Here is a 23701-nt window from a genome sequence, read left to right as displayed (position 1 = left end):
GTTATTTGGATGCTAAAGGTTCTTTATTAAACCATTCGGCTAAACATTATTCTTAAATGTATAACAGGATGGTGCAACACATGTTCTTCAATCTTTACATTTTTTGAAAAAAAAAAAAGGTCAACCTATGACATTTAGGTCTTTCATTGGTCATGCCATCTTAAAAGAATCTTCTCAGCACATACAGTGTCCATTCTGTATAGGCTGCCCCTAATATCTATTAGCACAAAAGATCTGACAGGAGAGAGATGATTCACCCCAGCAACTCATCAAAAGACAAATTGTCTCCTCTTTTCACAGATCCAGCAACGTCTGCAAATCTCATTATTGTATGGTGACAATGTCAGTTAGATCTAAGCTGCTTTTAACATTTGTTCTAGCCCTGTTAACCATGCATTAGATAATGTAAACCCTAAAACACTTGCAGAGGTTAGTCCCATCTAGACTCAATCTTAATAAGATGCTGTGCTTCCAAAGTCATGTCTATGCATTTAGCATTGATTTTGACATTGTGCGTGGTTCATTCATTGATCTCACAAACCTGGCAAGAGAGATGGAGAGTCTATGTTAACAGATGCTCGGATCTGATGTGTCTCTCTGGTGAAAAATTGTAGCAAGCTTGTGATTGCCATTTACACCGTAGTGGATTTTATTGGACTCTTTGCAACAGCTACCAATTATAGGTTTGTTTACTTCATCTATTTCAGACGTAACAGGTTCAGCAGTTACCCTGTCTATATAAGTTTAAACAAAATATTTAAATAAAAAAACAATGAAAATGTTAGAACAATATGTGTCCAAAGACTATTCATGAGTTTCTGGAAAATCCCTATAAAAGTAACATTTAAAAGATAACAAAAATTAAACTGCAACAATCTATTTAGTTTTGTTTTTGTTAAACTTGTGTTGGTATTTTATCGTGTATCAACATTATGTATTGCAGTGATGCGCTGATTTCATTTTGTTGCGTCATTTGATTTGTCAGTTGCTTAAATGTGTATCACAATAGCCTTAACCAAAGCACCGCTCCATCACATGCCATAAGCTCTGTGTTTTGATAATGCAGTGCAATATCACAACAGTTAAAACACTTTTTGTGTTGCATTGCATTGCATTGTGATGCACATTTGAACCAAACACTGCGTTAACCCTTCCCGGCGTAATTGAATTTTTATAAATTGCCTCATTAGAATTATGAACAACCTTCCTACGATCCACAGAAATCATTCAGGCCTGTGAACAGGGTATAAGTTATCCCCCTGCTAAATAGAATCCAATTAACATCTGTTTATTCGGCTGAATCAACAGCTATACGTTTAACTGCAATGACTGTGACACCCAATTAGCTCTAATTGCAATGTATGCAGCAGGGACGTAAAGAGTGCTGTGCCAGTACTCTGACTAACAATAATGATAACTCTATTACTGTCATACTCACCCCATATTGCCTATAGATGAACCCATTTCAACAGAAACTTTCAAAATGTTATCTAAATTCAAATAGTTCAAGTTTATCTCTTAGTGAAACTGATAAGTTGCATCAAGAAGACACTTCAAAGCTTTAAAAACAAAAAGAAAACAAACTTTCTGATGTGTTACCAAAGATTTTCTTATCACTATTATTTCCAAATCTCTAAAGAAAAAGAGGACTTTTCTGGGGAAGGTAAGAGAGATATCTTTTACTATCGTTACTATACTTTTTACTTTCCCTATCTGGCTCATGTGATAAACCATCTCTGCTTTTAATCCAGATGATGGGTTAATGCAATTGGTTGGGTAGGGTCGTTCAATTGCTTACAGTATGTACACTGTCAGAAAAAATATTGAAAAGAAAATGTTCCCAGCTGTCACTGGGGCACTACCCTACATCTTTGCATTTGAAGTTCAAGTGTCCTCATAGACTTTAATCAAAAATGCAAATCTCCTTTCCTTCTCAAAACGTTCTCTCTTTACTTCCAATCATATGTATGGCAGGTGGGTGGGGTCCGGGAAAATATCTCAGCAAATAGCAACATGACCCAACTTCAAATTATCCATTATTCCTCAATGGACAAATTCAGATGCCATTTCACTCGAATATATGTCACCATGGGAAATACTTCCATTTCATGCCACCTTTAAAGGTGCAATGTGTCAACTTTTACAAGGATCTTTGACAGAAATGCAATATAATATACATAACTATATTATCAGTGGTGAAATTGGAGTTGGTGGAAATTCACAATATTACCACTATACGCCGCTATAAACACATTACACCGTTGAAGGGGACATATCATGAAAATCAGACATTTTCCATGTTAAAGTGCTATAATTGGGTCCCAGGTGCTTCTATCAATCAATAAAATGTGAAAAATAACAACTTACTTTTGGTAAACCATTCTCTGCAAGCATGTGAAAAAATAGGTGACTGAAATTCGGATCCCACTGTGATGTCAGAAGGGGATAATACCACCCCTTAATCTGCACTACAAAGTGGCAATTTTACAATGCTCTAAAAATGTATCTATATGGTATTTTGAGTTAAAATTTCACATATGTATTCTGGTGACACCAGAGAATTATTTCACATTTTAAAAAAAGCCCCTTTAATATTAGTGTCTCAAAGGTACATATTCGTAGCAAAAGGTGCATATTAGTACATCAAAGGTGCATATTGGTACCCAACATGTACATTATATAATGTACATTAGAACCTTTTTTAAGGGTTCTGTCCCAGTGACAGCTTGTGACCATTTGTTATCATTTCTTCTAACAGTGTGCCAAAGCTCATTTTTAGGCTACAATAATTATAAAGCACACCTTTGGTGGTTATTATGTTAGTGAAAATGCTAAAAAGCACTGAGAATGCAGAGTCATAGAGTAGTTTATTAAATAGAATATACAACAACATGCTATTGCCTTTTTTGAAAAGGAATGGAGTCCAAAAAAGAGCAAAAGAGGTGAGGGTAAATTGGATGAACAGCTTTTAGTACAACTGCATTTGATTGAATTGAAACTTAATTGAATTAAATGGACATTCCAACCCAACCTTGAACCTCAAGAAATCCATTTACAAGCTATATGTAAGTCAGTTATATAGAAAACTACAGCAGCATACTGTAGCTTACGTAAAAGCACATTCTTTATAATCTTCCCTGTAGAGATAAAAATATATTTTAAAGTGAAACATTTCAGTAGAATAGCATTTTAGTGAATTGCACACTTTGATATGCAGCGATACAGCTTTATGATTTTTTTATGAAGACTTTCTTTAAATTATATAATTCATTTTAATATTCAGAGCCAGGAAGGGCATAAAGTCTGTGTGTTTAACATAAAATCAATAAACTGACGGTCTCTGCCAAACAGCTCAGTGTGACCTCAGGAGACTCGACTGATTCAGAAATTAAGGCTTGTACCTTTAATAAACACTCTTTAATAAAAAAATTATAATCCAGTATATAAATAATTCCATCAAAGCAAAATAAATAAATTAAAATGCATAATTTAGATCAATACAGACAAAACAACATCAAAGTAGTGCTTGAAGTCACACCTTTATGATGTTTCACAGAATAACTATGATAATATGCAATAATGACATGCAATTTCCCAAATGCATGACATGGTTTTCTGTGACCTCTTTCCTCCATAATTTACAGCAGCGATCGGAAAATGGAAAGGATGCTACCAGGACACTTTCACAAAGAGCCGGGTGGGGATCAAAGGGGAATGTTGAAGTCAGATGCTGCTCTAGTCACACATATTGATAATTCAGAATTCTCTGACAGCACATCACACACACACACACACACACACACACACACACACATACACACACACACACACACACACACACACACACACACACACACACACACACACACACACACACACACACACACAAACACTCTCTCTCTCTCTTCATACTCCATTTAAGTGTCAGAGAGCCCTTGAAGTGTCACCTGTACACCATTAGCTGCTTCATCTAATTCATACAATGCTCAGGGGCCATGGCCAAATATTTATGTCAGAGATAACATTGCTTTTCAGAAGTCAGCAAGAAAAACCTGTTTGAAAAGCCAGTCCTAAGTAATTTTTGTATTCCCATCCCTAACCCGCTTTCAATGAATATACAAAAGCTGTCCAAAAACTCCCTATCCATATAGTGCACTATATATTAGGTGTCGACCATATAGTGTCCGAAATAAGATTTGTTTGCTCTTTTTTTACCCACATTGTACATCTAAATGTACACTTGCTAACTATTTCGGTTTTCTGAAAAGAGACAACTGTTTTACTGGATTTTGCTGTACAAAATGATTTGATCAATATAAAAATATTATGATATTTTAACTTATAACATTAAATTAAGTATTTACTGTTCACCACCTTGTTTCGTCCCTATAGTCAAAATTGAAAATAGTAGGTTGAAAGTTCTTGCAAAAATAAATGTGACAGACAGTGTTTAAATATATTTTGTTATTTTTTGTTGTATTTGTTAATGTCCAGTTATCATAACAAAGACATCTCAAACAATATCATTTTTGCATTAAAAATGACATAATTGAATGAATGACACTTATTGACATTTGTCATAAACGTGCATTAAATTGCACATGTCATGTCATGATTATGAAGTTGTCATGTCAGTCTTATGAACACCCTTCAAGTAAATTGTCACCAAAAAAAGCATGTTTTTAATACAGTATATGACCTATAACAAAATGTAACAACAAAAGTCATAACATATAATATATAAAGGTTTATAAAAGGTAAAAATAAGGGTAAAAATTTGGCCCACATTATATTAACAATTTTAAAATCTGTCCCTCGAAGAAGAAGACCCCTGCAGTAGGAAATGGTAGTGAGTGACCGGTAAAACAAAGTGCCTAGAAATCCCATGTTCACAAATATTTCAATAAAGAAACACATTCCAGAAGAACCATTTTAAAATAAATTCTGGTAAAGTTAAGGAAATGTGTGGGTGCTTTGTGTCTAATATTGGCTGAAAAGGCTTTTAGATGCCATCTGGCCCATTCCAGTTAAAACCATTTTCACGCTAACCTTAAAAAACATTGTGCTGATGTAATACTGCCCTCTACTGGAAAGGCTCATTGTTGTTTGAATCCAGCTTGGCCTTGATCCAATAAATAATAAATAAATAAAATCTACTTGAACGAGTGAATATTTGAAAATATGTTGCTTTAATGTATTTTTTATGTATATATACAACTATAATATCAAATTTCTTTAAAATTTCATGTGTGTGTGTATATATACACACATAAGCATATATGTATAGATTCAAAGAGGATCAGGGCTAGTCACATTGTCATTTTCAGTATAAGGTTCTGAGTCAAAAGTCTAAATACACAAATATGTATCTTCCATAGCAGTGGTTTTGAATAGGTTTTAATTATCCAGTTCAAACTCCTCTTCTTCTGTCTAAAGTATCATATTTTTGGACAAACAAGCATAAAAAATTTAGTCTATAAATAAAATATAATAACTGCACATGTTTTTAGTGTAATGTTTGTCCGGGATCCCTGCATCACTGACATATTATTAGTTGCATTACTTGTTTTATTTATAAGTACTGTGCTATGACCATGGCCAAATATTTATGCAGAGCTAACATTGTTTTTCTTTTTAAGTCAACAAGATTCCTTCCATTAGAATGCTTTTAATGACCCCAGAGAGCCTTAAAATGGACCTCCAAAAAGCAAATGTCACACTCGTGCTTTATAATACTTGATAAAACCACATATCAAAGTAAGTTCCAACTTTAGGCTTTTTTGTGAAATGTATTATCTTCACAGGTCCAACTCTCTTTCCAGCACATTCATCTCCTAATTATGAATTACCAAATAACTCTAAATCACACTGGGAACTTTAAACACAGCAGCAGCCAAAGGATAAATCTCTCTGCACACAGACTGCAAACATTACTCTTGTCTTGTCCTTGAAGAGATCATTTGCGCTCACCTGTATGCACATAATTAAGTTACAGATGCATAAAACTCTTAGTTTTGGTCTTTTTCATTTTTTTAGATATGGTCACACAATATGACTAGAAAAATTATTACTAGACAATTGTTGTAAGAACCATGTGGTCCAGTTCTAAACAAAAAGTAATAAAAAATTGTGTCTGATATGTCAGTCAGATGCACTACATAGAAAGTACACCTCAAACAGAGCACGTACCCGGTTCAAGCACTGGCTGGATCAGGAGGTCTTTCTGTTTGATACTCTACTCTGGGTATTACAGTATATTTAGTTTTCTTCCACAGTCCAAAAACTATACATACGTTGATCTATACACAAACTGAGGGCAATTTAACATCTCCAATTCACCTAACCTGCATTTTTAACCTGACTTTAACCATTTCTTGCCATAGATGTTGAAATGGTGTTAAGAATAAATATTTTCCAGTTATTCCCATCAAAACAAATATTAATGCTATACCATACAATTCCTTTTTAAATATTTGTGTGTGCTGAAATGACCCCTGTATGCCCCTGTGTTCAAATCATTGATGGGCATGAAGCCAGCTACTGTATACAGGGGCATTACCTTGTTGGAATACAAAAGGTGCTCTGCCCAAATTGTTTCTATAAAATTTGAATATAAAATGAAGCACCCAGTTCTCTAGAATATCAATATATGCTATTAGAATTAAGATTTGCACTTAATGAAATGATTGAAGTAGTTAACTTGTTCATTAGAAGTGGGCGTCCCAAAATGTTTGTCCATATAGTGTGTTAACATAATGCATTTGTAATTCTATTTGTAAAATAAATCTTGATATTGTAATTAGGCATAAGTAGAGAGAAAGGAAAAGAAGATAAAGCCAGTGATCGAGAAGATAAGAAAAACAAAGAGATTACAGTGACAAGAAAATAATCTGACACTGAATCCTGTTTTTATTTTAGTTCTGAATAAGTGAAGCTTAGCACTATTAAACTGTTAAACTTTCATGATCATCCTCTCCTCAAAAAATGGAAGCTGTAAACATGTGTCAGTGGTATATGTAGGAGATTTTGAGGGGTTATCCTTTGTATCAGTTTTAAAATATTCACATTTTTATGTTTTTCATATGCTAATCTGGGTTGCTGGGTTGATTAAAAAAGTAAATAATATGCGAAAAATCTATCATTAATAACAGCAAGAATGCCTTAAGATATGTATATACACTCGCCTAAAGGATTATTAGGAACACCATACTTATACTGTGTTTGACCCACTTTCGCCTTCAGAACTGCCTTAATTCTACGTGGCATTGATTCAACAAGGTGCTGAAAGCATGCTTTATAAATGTTGGCCCATATTGATAGGACAGCATGTTGCAGTTGATGGAGATTTGTGGGATGCACTTCCAAGCTCCCGTTCCACCACATCCCAAAGATTGGGTTGAGATCTGGTGCCTGTGGGGGCCATTTTAGTAAAGTGAACTCATTATCATGTTCAAGAAATCAATTTGAAATGATTCGAGCTTTGTGACATGGTGCATTATCCTGCTGGAAGTAGCCATCAGAGGATGGGTACATGGTGGTCATAAAGGGATGGACATGGTGAAAAACCAATGCTCAGGTGGGCTGTGGCATTTAAACGATGCCCAATTGGCACTAAGATGCCTAAAGTGTGCCAAGAAAACATCCCCCACACCATTACACTACCGCCACCACCCTGCATCGAGACTCATCAGATCAGGCAACATTTTTCCAGTCTTCAACTGTCCAATTTTGGTGAGCTTGGGGAAATTGTAGCATTTTTTTCCTATTTGTAGTGGAGATGAGTAGTACCCGGTGGGGTCTTCTGCTGTTGTAGCCCATCTGCCTCACGGTTGTGCGTGTTGTGGCTTCACAAATGCTTTGCTGCATACCTCGGTTGTCGAGTGGTTATTTTAGTCAAAGTTGCTCTTCTATCAGCTTGAATCAGTCGGCCCATTCTCCTCTGACCTCTAGCATCAACAAGGCATTTTTACCCACAGGACTGCTTCATACTGGATGTTTTTCCCTTTTCACACCATTCTTTGTAAACCCTAGAAATGCTTGTGCCTGAAAATCCCAGTAACTGAGCAGATTGTGAAATACTCAGACCGACCCGTCTGGCACCAACAACCATGCCACGCTCAAAATGGCTTAAATCTAAATTTTTTCCATTCCGACATTCAGTTTGGACTTTGGAGTTCAGGAGATTGTCTTGACCAGGACCACACCCCTAAATGCATTGAAGCAACTGCCATTCGATTGGTGGATTAGATAATAAGAAATTAAACAGGTGTTCCCAATAATCCTTTAGGTGAGTGTATAAGTATATATATAAATACACACACACACACACACACACACACACACATATATTTTTCATTATTTTTGGAATAGTAATTAAAATGGTGGAAATAAAACTTGATAAGTTATTTGAGATCATCTAATGATTTTTAGTTCAGCCTGAACAAATAACATGCCTGTGTTAATTATAAAGTGTTCATTCTTTACAGCCGCCACCAGTAACACTGAATTTTGATACACTCATGTAGTAATGTCTTTTAACTGCAATAGTTATAACCTACACATCACAACATCATATTAAACATCTGATATTAACTTGTCTGCCTTTAAAATGTGAAGTTTCCATATTTAAATATTTTGTATATTTTTACTACCACAGACAGACTACTCCTTCCAGTCACATAAAGCACTGAAATAGTTTAACATAATATTATTAATTCATGAGTTAGATAGAGGACATCAAACGTGTAATGCATATTGAAATTGAGCTTTAATACAGGTGTTAATAAAAAATAAGAATTGGTGTTATTAAGTGTTTTACAGTAACATACAGAAAACATGTTTAAAATCATTGTCATATAAAATGCTCTGTGGAAAAAGTATTTTTTTCCTGATTTATGCTTTTAACTATTAACAAAACTTGAAATAAATATGCAAGCTTGTCCTTCTGCAACAAAGACACCTTTAGAAATTATACATTGTTTTCCAACCTCTATAATAATGTGTAAACTCTTCCCCCACTGGAACACATACAAAAATCCTAAAACCCTACAACAAAAAAATTGTTAATAATTTACAAACTACTCTGAATATAAGTTTTAATAGGCATATGCAATGCATGTAATGCATTAATGATCTTAGACATCCTTGTCCTTCACCTTGATTAATACATAAATAAGAAAACAGTATCGTCTGACTTAATAAACCTCTGCCTCCTGCAACAAAGACTCAACCAACCTATTTGTTTCTTCCAGTTCACTCAGAGATGCTTGTTAAGGCCCTCGAGAAAAGTTCAGAATAGCAGATTGGAGTCCATATCCTCTGTGGTAATAAAGGGATGAAGGTTGAAAGACTTGTTTATTAAGTTTTTATTTATTTAAAGTGTATTTCGTCAATGAATAATACATTTCCTGGCAACTTTGAACTGTCTGGAATGAGACCTTCAGAAAACGCTTACCTTCTTTAATGCCAAAGCAGCTGCACCACTCCCTGAAGGAGACTAACTTGTCCTTGTCCTCATCACATTTTTGGAAAAAGACTGAGGTGCAGTGCTCCATGGGTACAAGAGGAACGCGCAGAGGAGCCAACTCCGAATGAGAGAGGTACCTGGAATAATGTGCATAATGAAAAAAACAATGATTTAATTTTTTTTCTTTTTAATGGCTCTTATAAGAGAAAATGCAATAGACTGTTCGGGAAGCTACTATACTGTGAGCGAATATTTGGTATGTTGTTTTTTGATTTAATCTCCAAAGACATTTCCTGTATAAGTCATTTGCAGGTTGGTTTCTCTATAAACATCGCTCTGCTGTGCTTTAAACTTTGCTCTCTTTGTTTGTAGGACCCATAAGCAACAATAGGTCAATCAAGATTGTCTAGGTACTTATTAAACTGCTTGCTTGTTTGATCAATAAAAGACAAGAGTGTCAGGGCCGGCGTCAAGGGGGGGCATTCGCGGGCAGTGCCCCCCCAAACAGGTTGTTGTGCCCCCCTTAAAAGTTTTTTATTAATTTAATATATATCAAGAATAATTAAAAAAAATTAAACATTGAATGTTTCATGACTTGTAATGTAATCAAATGAGGAAAATATAGTTGATATATGTTTTCTTTAATTAAAATAGACCAGTTTCTCTGATTGGATGTATTGCCGCGTCTCACTCGTCTTACGTCTTTAACATATTGGTGACTTGATACTAGCAACATGTTTTTTCGCGGCATTTTATGGCATTTTATGCATTCATTTCAATGGCTTGCGCCGCGCGAGGGCAGTTTGTTGTTGCGTTGAGCAAAGCGCGAGCGCAGCGGAGCTCAGCTTGCGCTCACGCCGCGGTCGAAGTTCAATAGTTTTGCGCATAGTTTGTGGTCTTTTGCACTTTATAAGGGAAATGAGCTGACAGTCTGTACCAGTTGTATGAGTGTGTTCTTGCACTGTATTTGTTGTTTTAATGTCTTGTTTTTGCAAGTTAATGTTGCTATTGCGTGCCCCCCCGTTGGAAACCAAGTGCCCCCCTGTTAGTTATGGTCTGGCGCCGGCTCTGAAGAGTGTTTGGGAAAACTGTTTAGAAACTATATGACAATATTGGAACAGAATAATTCAGAAAATGTATTCAGAAATTGTTATTTTTTGCATCTTTAACATTACCACTCTTTGCCTATTTGCTATAATGTACTTATTTTATTAACCACCTTTTTGAGGTCTCCCCCGGGGAGGCTTTTTAAACAGTGTTGAAGGAATTTCTGTGTACTGTATTCAGGGATCTTAAACGTTGTCCTTATTATTTGCTCCAAGTCATTCATTAAAAAAATATATATATATTTTTTTTAAATGAAATAATTGTTGGCACAATTTTATTTTTCTTTGCATGACATTCAGACACATGCCTTCAGATCAAAATGTTTTATAAGATCTTAAAAACATTCCAGTCAAGTGACCCTAAACCTTTGTTTAAATAAACAGTGTTTATGATACCCTAAACAGTGAACCTCTGAATATTGGCACTGAGTCTGTTTTTTTGCTGGAAATGTCCCTCAACCACATCCTAAATATACTTTTTAAACTCCTCTATGAATAAGTGAGGGTTAGAATAGCTTCAGCCTCAGACAGCTTGCCCACAAACTGCCCATAGACCTTTCACTGACTGTCTCGTGTACACAACACTCAAAAGAGCAATTGCTTTCGAAGAAGAACACATCACTGGATCTGGCAATAAATCTTTGGAATTGGCTATTATTGTGATATATCCAGCATTTCAGATCTATCCATCACCCAGGCTCTTATTGGCCAAATTGAGGTTGGTGACTTCAACCAGCTTGACAAAAAAATCTAAAACTAGCTGCAAAGTTGAACAAACTGAGTCTGGTACTGCAAGTTCAGACTTTTGTGAGTTTAGATATTTGCAAGCAAGGCAAAAGTTAAGAATAAACTGTCAAATATTCCCAGGAGAACAATATACACAGATCCCACCTGTCGGAAGGATGTTGATCCATTTGTGCAAACTGCCAGTGCACTGGATAAATGTACATGTTGTAGTTTTTATCAAAGTCCTTCAGTATAAGCTCAATGGGATGATCACCCGCGTGAAGACGCTTTTCACCTTCATAGATCTTCTGAACCTGTCAAGCAGATTTAGATTCAGTATACGTTTAAACATTTGGCAGACACTTGATAGAAGTGATTAAAATGAGGTACATTTTATCAGAATGTCTATTTCCTGGGAATCAAACCCCTGACATTTGTGCAAGTAATGCAATCCTCTACCAATTGAGCAAGTACCATCTATTTGATGTTTTTAAAGCAATCATGAGGAGTTCAGATGCAAAACCCTCTAAGTGCATCTGACATTTATGACACTTTTCTCTACCCTTATGTTCAGTAATTTCACTTTAAAGGCGAAGTGCACAATGTTTGAAAGCCAATGTTGACATTTGAAATCACCTAAACAAACACCCCTACCCCAATCAAATCTGGACCTTCTTTTGATAGACCCGCCGCACACATACGCAGCCCCAGCTCGGATGTCGGTTAGTAGACACGCCCCTTACTTGGCTACAAGTGTGTTTTGGTAGTCGGCCCGACTCCCTTTTCCAAAGCGTTTTTCAAACATTGTGCACTCCACCTTTAATGGCAATGAAAAGGTTATTAGTCAGTACTGCCTTATTTTCACAAATACTTTTAGTCACTTTGGTCATTTTACTGGTATTTAGCAAATGGCTGTCTTTTGCTGCAAAACCCTTTAAGTGCATGCAAGCGTTTTGGCAAAAACCTCCACTTGTAAAGAAAAGGAGGTACTGTGATTTGTATTGAGGTCCAAGTTTTCCAAGAGACTCAAGTTTGAATGTGATTCATGTTGCACCATCCTTTATTCAATTCAATTCTTCAGTGGACTTTACTGGAAAAAAAACTACCGGTATGTGCGTTTATTGGATTCAGCCAACCAACCGGTATTTCTGAATGACCTGAGACTAAAATTAAGCGAATTTGAAGCGAATGTATTTAATAAATGTATAATGCCTTCTGAGAGCATTCGGTTAATATCATTATCTATATTTTTTGACGAAGGTGGCGTTTGGCGGTTTTGCACCTGAGCTCCTCATATATTTCTCTAACATCTGAAGTAACTACATTGTGTTTTCACTTATTTTCTTTCACCCTTGTAGAATGTCTCCAGTTTAATAATACATTTTACCTTGATTCTTTGTTTAGGTGTGAGAAAGCCAGGAGAAATGGAGTCGTGCTCATATAGCTGCAGAAGTACATTCTTCAGCCAATCCCGCATGCGCAGAGGAAACTGAACAAGCTCGGTCTCTAGACATGGTGCAATAACTGCCAGCAAAACCAAAAGGAATTTTTGCTAAAATTAAAGTCATATCACAGCACACGATAAATAAGATCTGATGGGTGTATTTATGTCTGAAGGATCTAATCTTCTGTAATCTTTGAGTGCTTGCTCATGTTGAACAAGATTTAACAAATGTATTTGCAACCTTTGTGACTGATGAAATCAATCTTTAAAAATATTTACTCTGACACAGTCAAGACAACAGTGAAGATCTATGATTCATGTAAAAATCCTGGACATAAACAGGAACCCTTACGAAAAAGAAGTTTATTGAAGTGTGCTATAAGTATTCTTCTTTTAAACTTAAAATAAGAAAGTATACTTTCAGTTTACTTTTTATGTACTTCTCTAAAATGTACTTTAGGTACTTCTCAGAAATATACTTAAATTGTACTAAAGTATACTTGACCTATACTGACCGGAATGTCTAAGTATATTTGGCCTATACTTGTTTACTGACATATACTTAAAAGTATAAAGTAAAAATGCAACAATGAAAGCTACATCAAGAAAGCTGCAAAAAGCCAAATGAATAGCCCTGGTGAAAAATAAATATACTTTATTGTATTTCAAGTATATTTAACTTAATTTAAATAGTACATTACAAATATACTTAGAAAGAAATGTACCATATTTGAATATATTGAAAGTATGCTTACAACATATTTACTTACAATTAAACTTTTAACATATTTCAAAATAATTATAATTTAGTATATTTTCTAAAAGTATACTTTAAAAAATATACTTGGAGTTAAAGTTCTGTGCAATTTGCAATTTTTAAAGTATACTAATTTGAACTTATTTTAAAGTTTATTTTAGGTAAACTTTATCTGTTAAAGTTATCATTATAATAATGCACTGACAGCATATTTATAAAATACATTATTTAGCATCCTTTAGAAACAGTATATTTTAAGTAAATTTTGAAAGTATATGTAGTGTACAAATGTATATTATCTTTATGGAGAATCTTTAGTGTTAGTAAACTAGTAAGTTATTAATTTTGTGCTGCAGGTATACTTGCAAGTATTCTTTTACTATACTTTTAGTTAACTAGTGTACTCATACTGAAAGTGTACATGCAAGTGTTCTGTTAGTGTACTCTTAGTAAACTAAGTTACTAATTGTGTGCTGCAGGTATACTTGCAAGTTTTCTTTTACTATACTTTTAGTTAACTAGTAGTTTACTACTCAGCTTTACTTTAAGTGAACTTAACATCATACTATAAATATAAATATATTGCACTTAAAGTACAATACAATGTTCCTGTGTATTATTTTTTTTACTTGTACCTTTTAATTGTACTTTCAATTTGAAGCTAAATCTTTCGTATGCTATCAGTGAGCTAATCAAACAAAAATAATAAAAAAAAATTATATATATATAATGGGACACTACAGTGGGACACTGTAGAAATTGTGAGTAAAAAAGGAATGGAATAATTTACCAATCTCATAAACTTATATTTTATTCACAATAGAATATAAACTATCTCTGCCCATCTTGACTTCTGAGAGACACTGCCACACTTTTTATACCCAATCATGTTGCCAATTAAGTTGCAAATTGGTCCTTTAGTTGTTCCTTATATGTACATTTAACTTTTATACTCTTATTGCTACCTGTCCCAACTTTTTGGGAATGTGTAGCTCTCATAAAATCCATATTGAGCCAATATTTGGTATGACATTTCAAAATGTCTCACTTTCAACATTTGATATGTTATCTATATTCTATTGTGAATAAAATATAAGTTTATGAGATTTGTAAATTATTCCATTCCTTTTTTACTCACAATTTCTACAGTGTCCCAACTTTTTCTGATTTGAGGTTGTATATATATATCTATATATATGGCTGAATATATGGCTGAACTTTCGTTCTGGACTCCATTTCCCATAATCCCGCATGCCTGGACTGATTAGTCTGCCACCTGAAACTCATTGGACAGCCTATATAAACTCTCTGGAAACATTCAGTCAGTGCAAAGTCTTGATTTGTACCGGCTGTCATTGCTGAGCGGTTTGCCTGCCTGCTTATCTATCTGTATTTATTAATCTTGATCTGTTTTACCTGGTTTATGAGTACTGTTTGTTTGTTGCCTGCCCTGACCCTTTTGCCTGTTTCATGACTACGAGATTTGCCTGCCTTACATTGCTGTGTTTGCTGTTTTTTGACCTTGCCTGTTGAAATATGAGTGTGTTTAATAAACACCTGCAGATGGATCATCAGTGTCAAAGTGCTTTGTTACACAAGCAGTATACAATAAGTAACCTACTAGTTTACTAAGAGTACACTAACAGAACACTTGCATGTACACTTTCAGTATATGAATAGTAAACTACTAGTTAACTGAAAGTATATTAAAAGAACACTTGGAAGTATACCTGCAGCACACAATAAGTAACCTACTAGTTTACTAAGAGTACACTAACAGAACATTTGCATTTACACTTTCAGTATATGACTAGTAAACTACTAGTTAACTGAAAGTATATTAAAAGAACACTTGGAAGTATACCTGCAGCACACAATAAGTAACCTACTAGTTTACTAAGAGTACACTAACAGAACATTTGCATGCACACTTGAAGTATAAGTCTAGAAAACTACTAGTATACTCATGAGTTCACTTGCAGTACAAATGAAGAACTAATTGTGCACTAGTTGTACACTTAAAGTTGACTACTCTTACACTTATAGTACACTTAGAAGTATACTTCTATATACTAAAAGTGGGCCAATTTAGTCCCAAGCGGTATTCAAGCAGTACACTTACAAGTATACTACTAGAACATAAATGTTAGTACACTTACTACATAAAGTATACTTAAAACTATACTCCAACATTACTTAAGTATACTTAATAAAATTAACTTGAAGTATACTTCTTTTTCGTAAGGGAAGTTGTAATGCAAATAATGTAGTTTGTACTCAGGGCTTGACATTTACTTTTTTTGCTTGCCAGACACAGCGGCTAGTGGTTTTCCAAAATTACTAGCCACTCAGCATTTTCACTGGCCACAATTTTGTGATTGGGAAAATACATTTTATATGATTAAAATTGACTTTGCTAAAATTACTTGATTTAGAGTAATTTTCCTTGATTTAGCTAGATTGAAAACCCTTTGAAATGCTGATTGACCATCCAAATTATGACTACATACAATATATCAGCTATTGTACAGTATAACTAGTATATCACTACAGCTCATGTCAAAGCAGGTAAAATAAGTATTGAACACGTCACCATTTTTCTCGGTTAACATATTTTTTAAAGGTGCTATTGACATTAATTTTAGATGTTGGTAACATCCAATGCAATCCACACATTTAAAGAAATCAAACCATAGATGTCCATAAATGAACTTATGTGTAATAATGTAAAATGACACAGGAAAAAGTATTGAACACACTTACTGAAATGTATTTATTAATAGGTACAAAAGCCTTAGTTTGTGATGAAAGCTTTAAGACGCCGTCTTTAAATCTCGAATGCTCTGTGGGCCTCTGATCTTTAGTTCTTTCCATAGATTTTCAATTGGATTCAATTTAGGTGATTGGCTGGGCCACATTTTTTTTCTATGAAACCAATTGAAAGTTTCCCTGCTGTGTGTTTGGGTTTACCCATCATGAGATATTTTATAGGCCAACCGTTGCGACCTAACAAGCTGTTATTATTTACAATGACAACGGGCAGGATTGCTTTTTTATTACCGACTATCTTGGCTTTCCATGACTTTTCTCACCTCCTTTTCTTCGGAATTCAATAATTTTACATTACTACACCTAATTTATGAACATCTATGGTTTGATTTCTTTGCATGTGTGGATTGCATGGGTTGTTACCAACATTTGGTGAAAATTTCATGTCAGTAGCACATTTAGACATATATTAAATAAAAATGGTGATGCTTATTTTATCCACTGTATTTTCTTATTGAGTTGCTAAACTTAGTTTTACAGTATAAGCATGTGCCCTACATTTGCAGGGTCCGGTGTAGTCCAGGTGAAGTCTGTGGCCCTTTTTGGTCCCCTCAAGACCACACTTGGTGGAAAAGAGCTGACAAGATGTGTCATATGTCTTATTGTCCGTTCCACACACCTACAATAAAAATACCACAGGATCAGCAGCTTGTTATAATTATTTTTTCATTAACCAACGTTCATTTACATAATTAAGCTGCACTCCTGTGCACCGCTGTATAAAACCCCTGCACTGTACTACTTTCTAATAAAACATCAATCAGTTAAATAAAAATAAACAAATACTTACATGGTCAAATTCATTCATACTGGTAGGACATGCCGAAGGCTCCTGACACACACAAACTGGCTTGTTCTCATTGTTTATTATGCATGTCTTCCCTCGTTTACAGCGAAAGTTTTCGCAAAGGTCTGGAACAAACAAGGAAAGAACATCTGCTAAGTCCCAGCCCATTAGTGATGACATCATATTTAAAAAATTGCTAAAAGTAGACACTGATGTCATGACTTAATATATTTGTCTTTTCACCATTTTGTAGTAAAATATATACAATAATAAAAACACAATTCATTGTTTTCTGTGATTCCATAATTAATACATTCCTGCAAAAAACAAACAAAAAAACGTAAGGGAAAATTGTGAACGTGTGACATTTTAGCCCTAAACTCATGTACTCAAAATGTATCCTCAAATCCAAACTATGAATTACTTTTCCTGAATGCTATAACTAATAATGAACTTACCTCTCTGTAAAAGTGCCACATTCCTTTGGTTCTGTTGCACAAACCACGGACTAAGGCTCCCATTGACTTCTTAAGCCAGGTTGGGTCAATAGTTTGGAAAAACTCTGCTCAGCAGAATTCCAATAGGAATTCAGGGCTGTGGAGATACAGTACTAAAATAACACTCACCAACTGGCACCTCCTGTCCGCTGGGTCGATGGGTGGGTCTTATGTCAGGATACAGCTCCATGGAGGCCTTAATCTGTACCGGATTCATCCCAACCAAGTGAGCCTATAAAGAGGCACAGCCAAACACATCAATCTTTCTTTGATAATGAATTCCTCCTTATCCACTCTGAAACTAAAGCATCATTAAGTTTATTGTCATAGGAGTGTGTTTCAGTTTTGCACTTTTTAGGGGCCATTCGCTGTGTTTTTTACTAATTTATTCACTTGGAAATCGTATAAATATCTACAGTAGAACAGTTTTGTGTACAGGCTCATTTTTATGAATAAGGCACAATTTGCATGTTTTTTCAATGCTTTACCAGTGCATTTACTTCCTGGTTAAACTAAATTAAGGGTGGTTAGTAAACAAGATTTTGCACTACACATTACATGCAAATTCAGTGATAGCTTTTCAATGAACTGGCCCCTTGTTTAAAAAGAAATTCTTGCAAAGTCATACCCGTTTCCCATTCGTCTTTCTTGGTTTAGGCACTGAATTTTCGGTGGGGTGCACATCTTTCTCATGATGTTTCCTCTGAGCATCTTCATTGTTTGCTTTCATTGTACTGGCCTGGTCATTCTGCATATCTTTCACATGCTCCTGCTTCTTCCGCTGCTTCTTGCCTTTGCTTTTTCCGTGAATACTCTCCTTCATTGCCATCTTGGAAGGAATACTTTCAGAATGACTGATGTCCTTTTCACCCTCCAGCTTCTTCTGATCTGATTTGTTTTCACCCACTTTGTTTTTGTCATTTTCAGAATCTTGAAGTGGATCTATCAGTTCATCCAGTGTTTGTTGTTCCTCTGACACTTCCTGCTCAGATTGTTCCTCTAAAATGTCCTCTTTGGAGTTTTCAGCACTACTGGATTGTTGGGAATCATAGTCCATGGCTGTGGGGATCACATCTTGTTTTTCTACCTCTTTGGCCTCCTCGAGCTTAATGGGCAATGGTTTTGAGACATCACTATCAGATGCATAGTCTAAATCGATTGGGATCTCTGACTCTGTACTGCTGTCAATCTCTGTGCCACCCTCTTCCTTATTTGTACCTTCTTTGTTGTCTTCAATTTCTTTATTTGTGGACTCCCCATGTTCCTTACTCTCTTCCTGTGTCTCCTTCTGATCTTCTGATCTCTCTCTTGGATTGCCATCATCTTCAACCGGTTCTCCTGCTTCCTCAGAGTCCTGCAGGAGTTGAGTTAGTGCCTCCTCACTGAGGAGCAGAGGGGTATTGCGCTTACCTTCCTCTGAGATTGTGATCTCTTTTGCCTGCTTCAGCCCCCCTTGGCTTTCTTTCTCCTCACTCACATCCTCATCTTCCAGGTCCTGAGTGCTGGACTCAAAAGGCAGAAACGTGGGAAGAACTTCACTTTTACTCTCATTAATCTTCACTAACTGTGGGTTGCGCTTTAAAAATAATAGTCAAATGTAAAAATAATTTTAGCAACAGAAAGAGAAAACCTGTTTTTGTGAAACAAACAAACTTTATATTTATAGATCTTGTTGTTACTGTAGCTCAACTGGTAGAGCATTGTGCTAGCAACGCAATATGTGATGGGTTCGATCTTTAAAGGGATAGTCACCCAAAAATGAAAATTCTTTCTTCTTGTTATTCTGAATACAAAGGAAGATATTTTGGGAAATGTTTGTAACAAACCGTTCATGGACCCCATATTCTTTCATAGTATTCTTTATTCCTACTATGGAAGTGAATGGGGTCCACGAACGGTTTGGTTATAAAAAAATTCAAAATATCTTATTTTGTGTTCATCAGAACAAATACATTTATACAGGTTTTTAACAACATAAGGGTGAGTAAATGATGACAGAATTTTCATTTTGGGGTGAACTATCCCTTAAAAGAACACACATACTTATAAAATAGTGTGTTGATTAAATACACAACTTTGGATAAAATCTGAGGAAGTCTTGTGTTTTAATATTGTATACTGTAAAAATTACAAATCACACATTTATTTAATTACCTGCTTTTCTGGAGTGCCGTTGTGTTTGGAAACATGCAAATTTTTGTCATGAGGTTTACTGTGTGCCTTGACAAGGATGTAAAAACAAATGAATAGAGTATAAGAAACAACTTTGCTTTTTGTTTTGGTTCACAACGACAATGAAGTCAAAATTTTCTTGCCAGTCTGGGAAAACACGTTACTAAAGCTCTGCATTTGAAATTAAATTTACTTTGGGGCGGATTCTCGGACAGGGATTAGACTAGTCCTTGACTAAAATAAATGTAAGAGCAGTCCAAACTGAAAACAACTTGCACTGACATATCTTTAAATACATCAGTCCCCTTTGTTTTGCCACAAAATGCACACAAGTAATGTTTTTAGTAAGGCATGTTTTTTAAAACTAGTTATATTTCCAAATTAAACTAAAGTCTAGTTCTGGCTTAAGCTAATCCCTGTTCAGGAAACCACCCCTGAATGATCCAACCTCTGAGTTAAAGGAGAATTACTCAACAATCTTCCTTTAGCTGCAAGTTTGTCTGTCTCAGATACATTGCTGGTCGTAATCTCTTTCCAAGCTAGTAGTTTGAGGTTATCTGGCTAACCACTCATGATGTTGTAATTTCCTGGCTGTCAGTCTGTAATGTATTGTCTTACCTCTATAGCCTGATGAGAAACTAATGTTGAGTCCAGAATTTACACTACATTGACTATGTTTGATTTAGTCACTGATTTAAGGGAGGCATTTAGTATTTTAAAGCTACACAATTACCTCCTTTACGCCATAGGACTGTGACATTGATTTACTGCCCAGCACTAATCTATTTAAAAGTGAGTTTACCACTTTTTCAATTCCGACAAGTACCATGGAATGTAATAATAGCAGTGTTTGGAATTAACAAACCCTGTTTGTTGACCCTGGTCTTACAATATCAGAATAAAAGCTGAACAAATATTTATACATTAGATCAATGTTTCTTAAACATTTTCCATAAAATTTATGATAAATAAATGTAAATTTCATATAACTGGGGGCCCACTGGAATTATCTGTCGAGTGGGAAGTGACATTGAGGAGCTGAGCATTTCACCCAAAATTGAAAAAATTTTCAACTCTTGTCGCTCATCGCTGAGCGTGGGAAAACCCGCCAGCTGCTGCCGTTTTTGAAAAGCGCTGCACTTCCATTGGAAACAATTGAAAATATACGCGGCATAAATGCTTTGGTGTGCACGCCCCCTTAGCCTTGTATTGTCTACAGAAACTTTTTAGCAGCAGATAGGTCCTGTGGATGTTAAAAGTTCTTCATGGAACCATACAGCCTGAGGAAGAACATTTCAGGAATCCTTCATTTTTAAGAGTCTATAGATGGTTTAATCGGACGCACATGCGTTGTCGAGGTTACGCATCAGGTCGGAACTTTACTTCCGGTTTCTGTTTGCTTAATGGTCTGACTAGTGGCTAGAATGAACTCTGGAACAAATACCTCGTCAAAAATAACAAATGTTTTGGTTTCCTACAGACAGTGGGAGACGGCGATTATGAATCACCACTATGTAAAGGGAGGTTTGGCAGCCGGTTTGTAGTTAACATTGTATAAGCCTACACATTTTACACAGCAACATTAGCTCAGTGTTGTTTTTTAAACACTTTAGATATGAAATTTGAACTAAGGTAATCTACTTGTTTATTTTGCTTGTTATCAGAAATAAACGACTCTAAAAGGACTTTGGTATTTATTCTTTGATGTAACCTTTAACATCTGAAGAACCTTTCGGTTTTACAAAAGGTTCTTTGTAGTAAAAATACTCCTTAGATTATAAAAAGGTACAAAAAATATATTTCAATATGGTTATGGTTTTGGACACTTATTTTTGGATTATGTTTGACTGCATTTGGAAGTTTGACTTATGATATAAAGTTTTATGGTTTTGAATGTTAGATTGGATTTATTACTTACATATGCAGCCAGTGCTGGGACCAAAAAGCACAGCAATAGCAGATGGTTCTTCATTTCTAGAAAGAGACCAACAACACCATTTGTTATTTATTACAAAATTCATAATTTCAGTATTAATTAAAGTCCCTGTAAAGGTAATCGTGAAAAATGCATCTAAACATAAAAATGTATTGATGAAATACACAACAAGGACTGTAAACTATGTAGTACTGGATTGCAGAGTAGAATGTTAAACAGTTCTTCACCATTTCTGAGTTCAGTCCTAAAACGGTGGCTCGATGACCCACTTGAGCCACTGTGCATGGCTCCGCCCCTAACAAAATCGCGATCATCCATTCAGGTTGTAGTGGTATTTTTGAAAGAATAAAGCTGTGCCACGAGTGGGCGGGGTTTCAGCATAGCCAGCGGACACGCCCCCACCGATTGAAAGCAGAGAATGCTGTCAATTTTTCCAAGATTTTGATAACTAATTTTAGTTTTTAGATTTTCCAACATTCAAATTTGGTAGGGTGGTTAATAACACATTTTTCTGTTATGTGACAAACTCAAAACACATTTAATATCTGACTTTACAGGGACTTTAACATTCTTGGTAATTTCTCGGCATTTGACCAGCATTTTGTGTCGTGATTCAAAAAATGTGCTGTATTGCCCTCCCAGTCATTCTCACAGAGAGTTCAGAGTGGTCCATCTGTATGCTGGACATAGTCCTACCATGACACCGCAGCATAAATCGGCTGCCTCAGTTGTCATGGCAACAGGGCCTGCGAGATGAGCTTCACTCAAAAGTCACATTCAAAGTCCGGAGGGGCAAAGCAAACATCAGAAGCTACTGGACTAGAAAAAGAGTTGACTAAGTACACAAGCTTTAGGCTTGCACAGAGACAATGTGCCCATGTTGATGTAGACAACGGTCAGGCTGCAATGGCATGCAGATACCACATACCAAAAGTTGATATTTATATTTGACCATAATGCTTTTATTTTGTCTGTAACTTTCATGTTTATGGAGAAAATATGAAGAACTATAAAAGTTATAAAAGAGACCTAACACTGTGCATTGTGAATCACACTGTGCATTTTCATTGCTGGTCGTTCATCATTGACACCCCTTCATAAAACATACAAATAATAAACAGATTAAATTCTCGCTGAAAACACTACTTTATAGCAATAGATTGAAATGCAGACAAAGTTTCATCCTTATTGATGACAACATGATATGCATTATGCATACTGCATGATAAATGTTGCAATGTTACATAACAATATTGTTTCATAAGTGATGTAAACAAATGCAAAACTCCCATTACATAAACATAGGAGACCTACCTGAGCTGCGATGATGGAGATGGTATGAGAAAGCTTCAAATTGCCAGGAGATACAAAAAGACAGTCGGTACAAAGCCCCTCTCTCTGCCTCTTGCCCCTCTCAACACTGAAGTTCATCAGATGCCCTTTATGTGCAATGGGACATAGAAAGAGAAACATCCAACTGAATCTTTAGGGAGGGTGGGAACAGAGAGGGGTTTGCTGAGTTGAACTTAAACACAGACTGCAACTTGTTTATTCATGAATTAATATTTTATAAAAAAAATACATTTGAATCATTTAAATATGTGACCCTGTCTGTAAAGTCCAGGCTAAAGTTTTATAATTCTATTTTCAGACTAGGAAGGAATATCAAAGTTTGATTTCACATTGATCAATCTTTGACATGGCCTTACTTATCAAGGATATATTTTTACAGAATGTTCTTTACATTATGTTGGATGATTTTTTTGTAGAAAACTTTAACTCAATCAATCAATCAAACTTTATTTCTATAGCACTTTACAGCAGCCACCAGGGGTCCAAAGTGCCTCACATTAGGTACAAATAACACAACATTCAAACACAATATTCAAATTAAAGTAGAAAAGAAAAAAGACAACAAAATCATAAAACATAAAAAACAATATAACAATATAACATCTATAATTACTTAAAATCATCAAAA

At 35.3% G+C, this 23701-nt stretch overlaps 1 protein-coding gene across 1 annotated transcript; it reads right to left on the bottom strand.

The window, feature by feature from the left end:
- Positions 1 to 8748: 8748 nt before the first annotated feature.
- Positions 8749 to 23170, bottom strand: sparcl1 (SPARC-like 1). Its single transcript, XM_065265261.2, has 11 exons — positions 23035 to 23170; positions 21703 to 21758; positions 19767 to 19832; positions 18241 to 19188; positions 17742 to 17844; positions 17119 to 17240; positions 16827 to 16947; positions 12686 to 12822; positions 11464 to 11612; positions 9455 to 9603; positions 8749 to 9318 (listed from the first exon to the last, which is right to left on the bottom strand). Exons 2-11 carry the CDS (start codon positions 21754 to 21756, stop codon positions 9290 to 9292), a joined length of 1878 nt encoding a protein of 625 aa, XP_065121333.1. The 5' UTR covers positions 21757 to 21758; positions 23035 to 23170; the 3' UTR covers positions 8749 to 9289.
- Positions 23171 to 23701: the final 531 nt, after the last annotated feature.

Source organism: Paramisgurnus dabryanus, chromosome 4 (assembly GCF_030506205.2).
Source record: "Paramisgurnus dabryanus chromosome 4, PD_genome_1.1, whole genome shotgun sequence".
In the NCBI taxonomy this organism is placed as follows: domain Eukaryota; kingdom Metazoa; phylum Chordata; class Actinopteri; order Cypriniformes; family Cobitidae; genus Paramisgurnus; species Paramisgurnus dabryanus.
This window is presented reverse-complemented; position numbering and strand designations above follow the sequence as displayed.

What these genes read in the sequence shown, in the direction of transcription:
- sparcl1 (XM_065265261.2), bottom strand. Translation starts at nt 21,756, where the DNA reads ATGAAGAACCATCTGCTATTGCTGTGCTTTTTGGTCCCAGCACTGGCT. An exon ending in ACGGCACTCCAGAAAAGCAG is followed by an intron (nt 19,189 to 19,766) that starts GTAATTAAATAA and finishes TTATTTTTAAAG; the next exon opens with CGCAACCCACAGTTAGTGAA. An exon ending in GATCAACATCCTTCCGACAG is followed by an intron (nt 9,604 to 11,463) that starts GTGGGATCTGTG and finishes ACATTATTCCAG; the next exon opens with GTACCTCTCTCATTCGGAGT.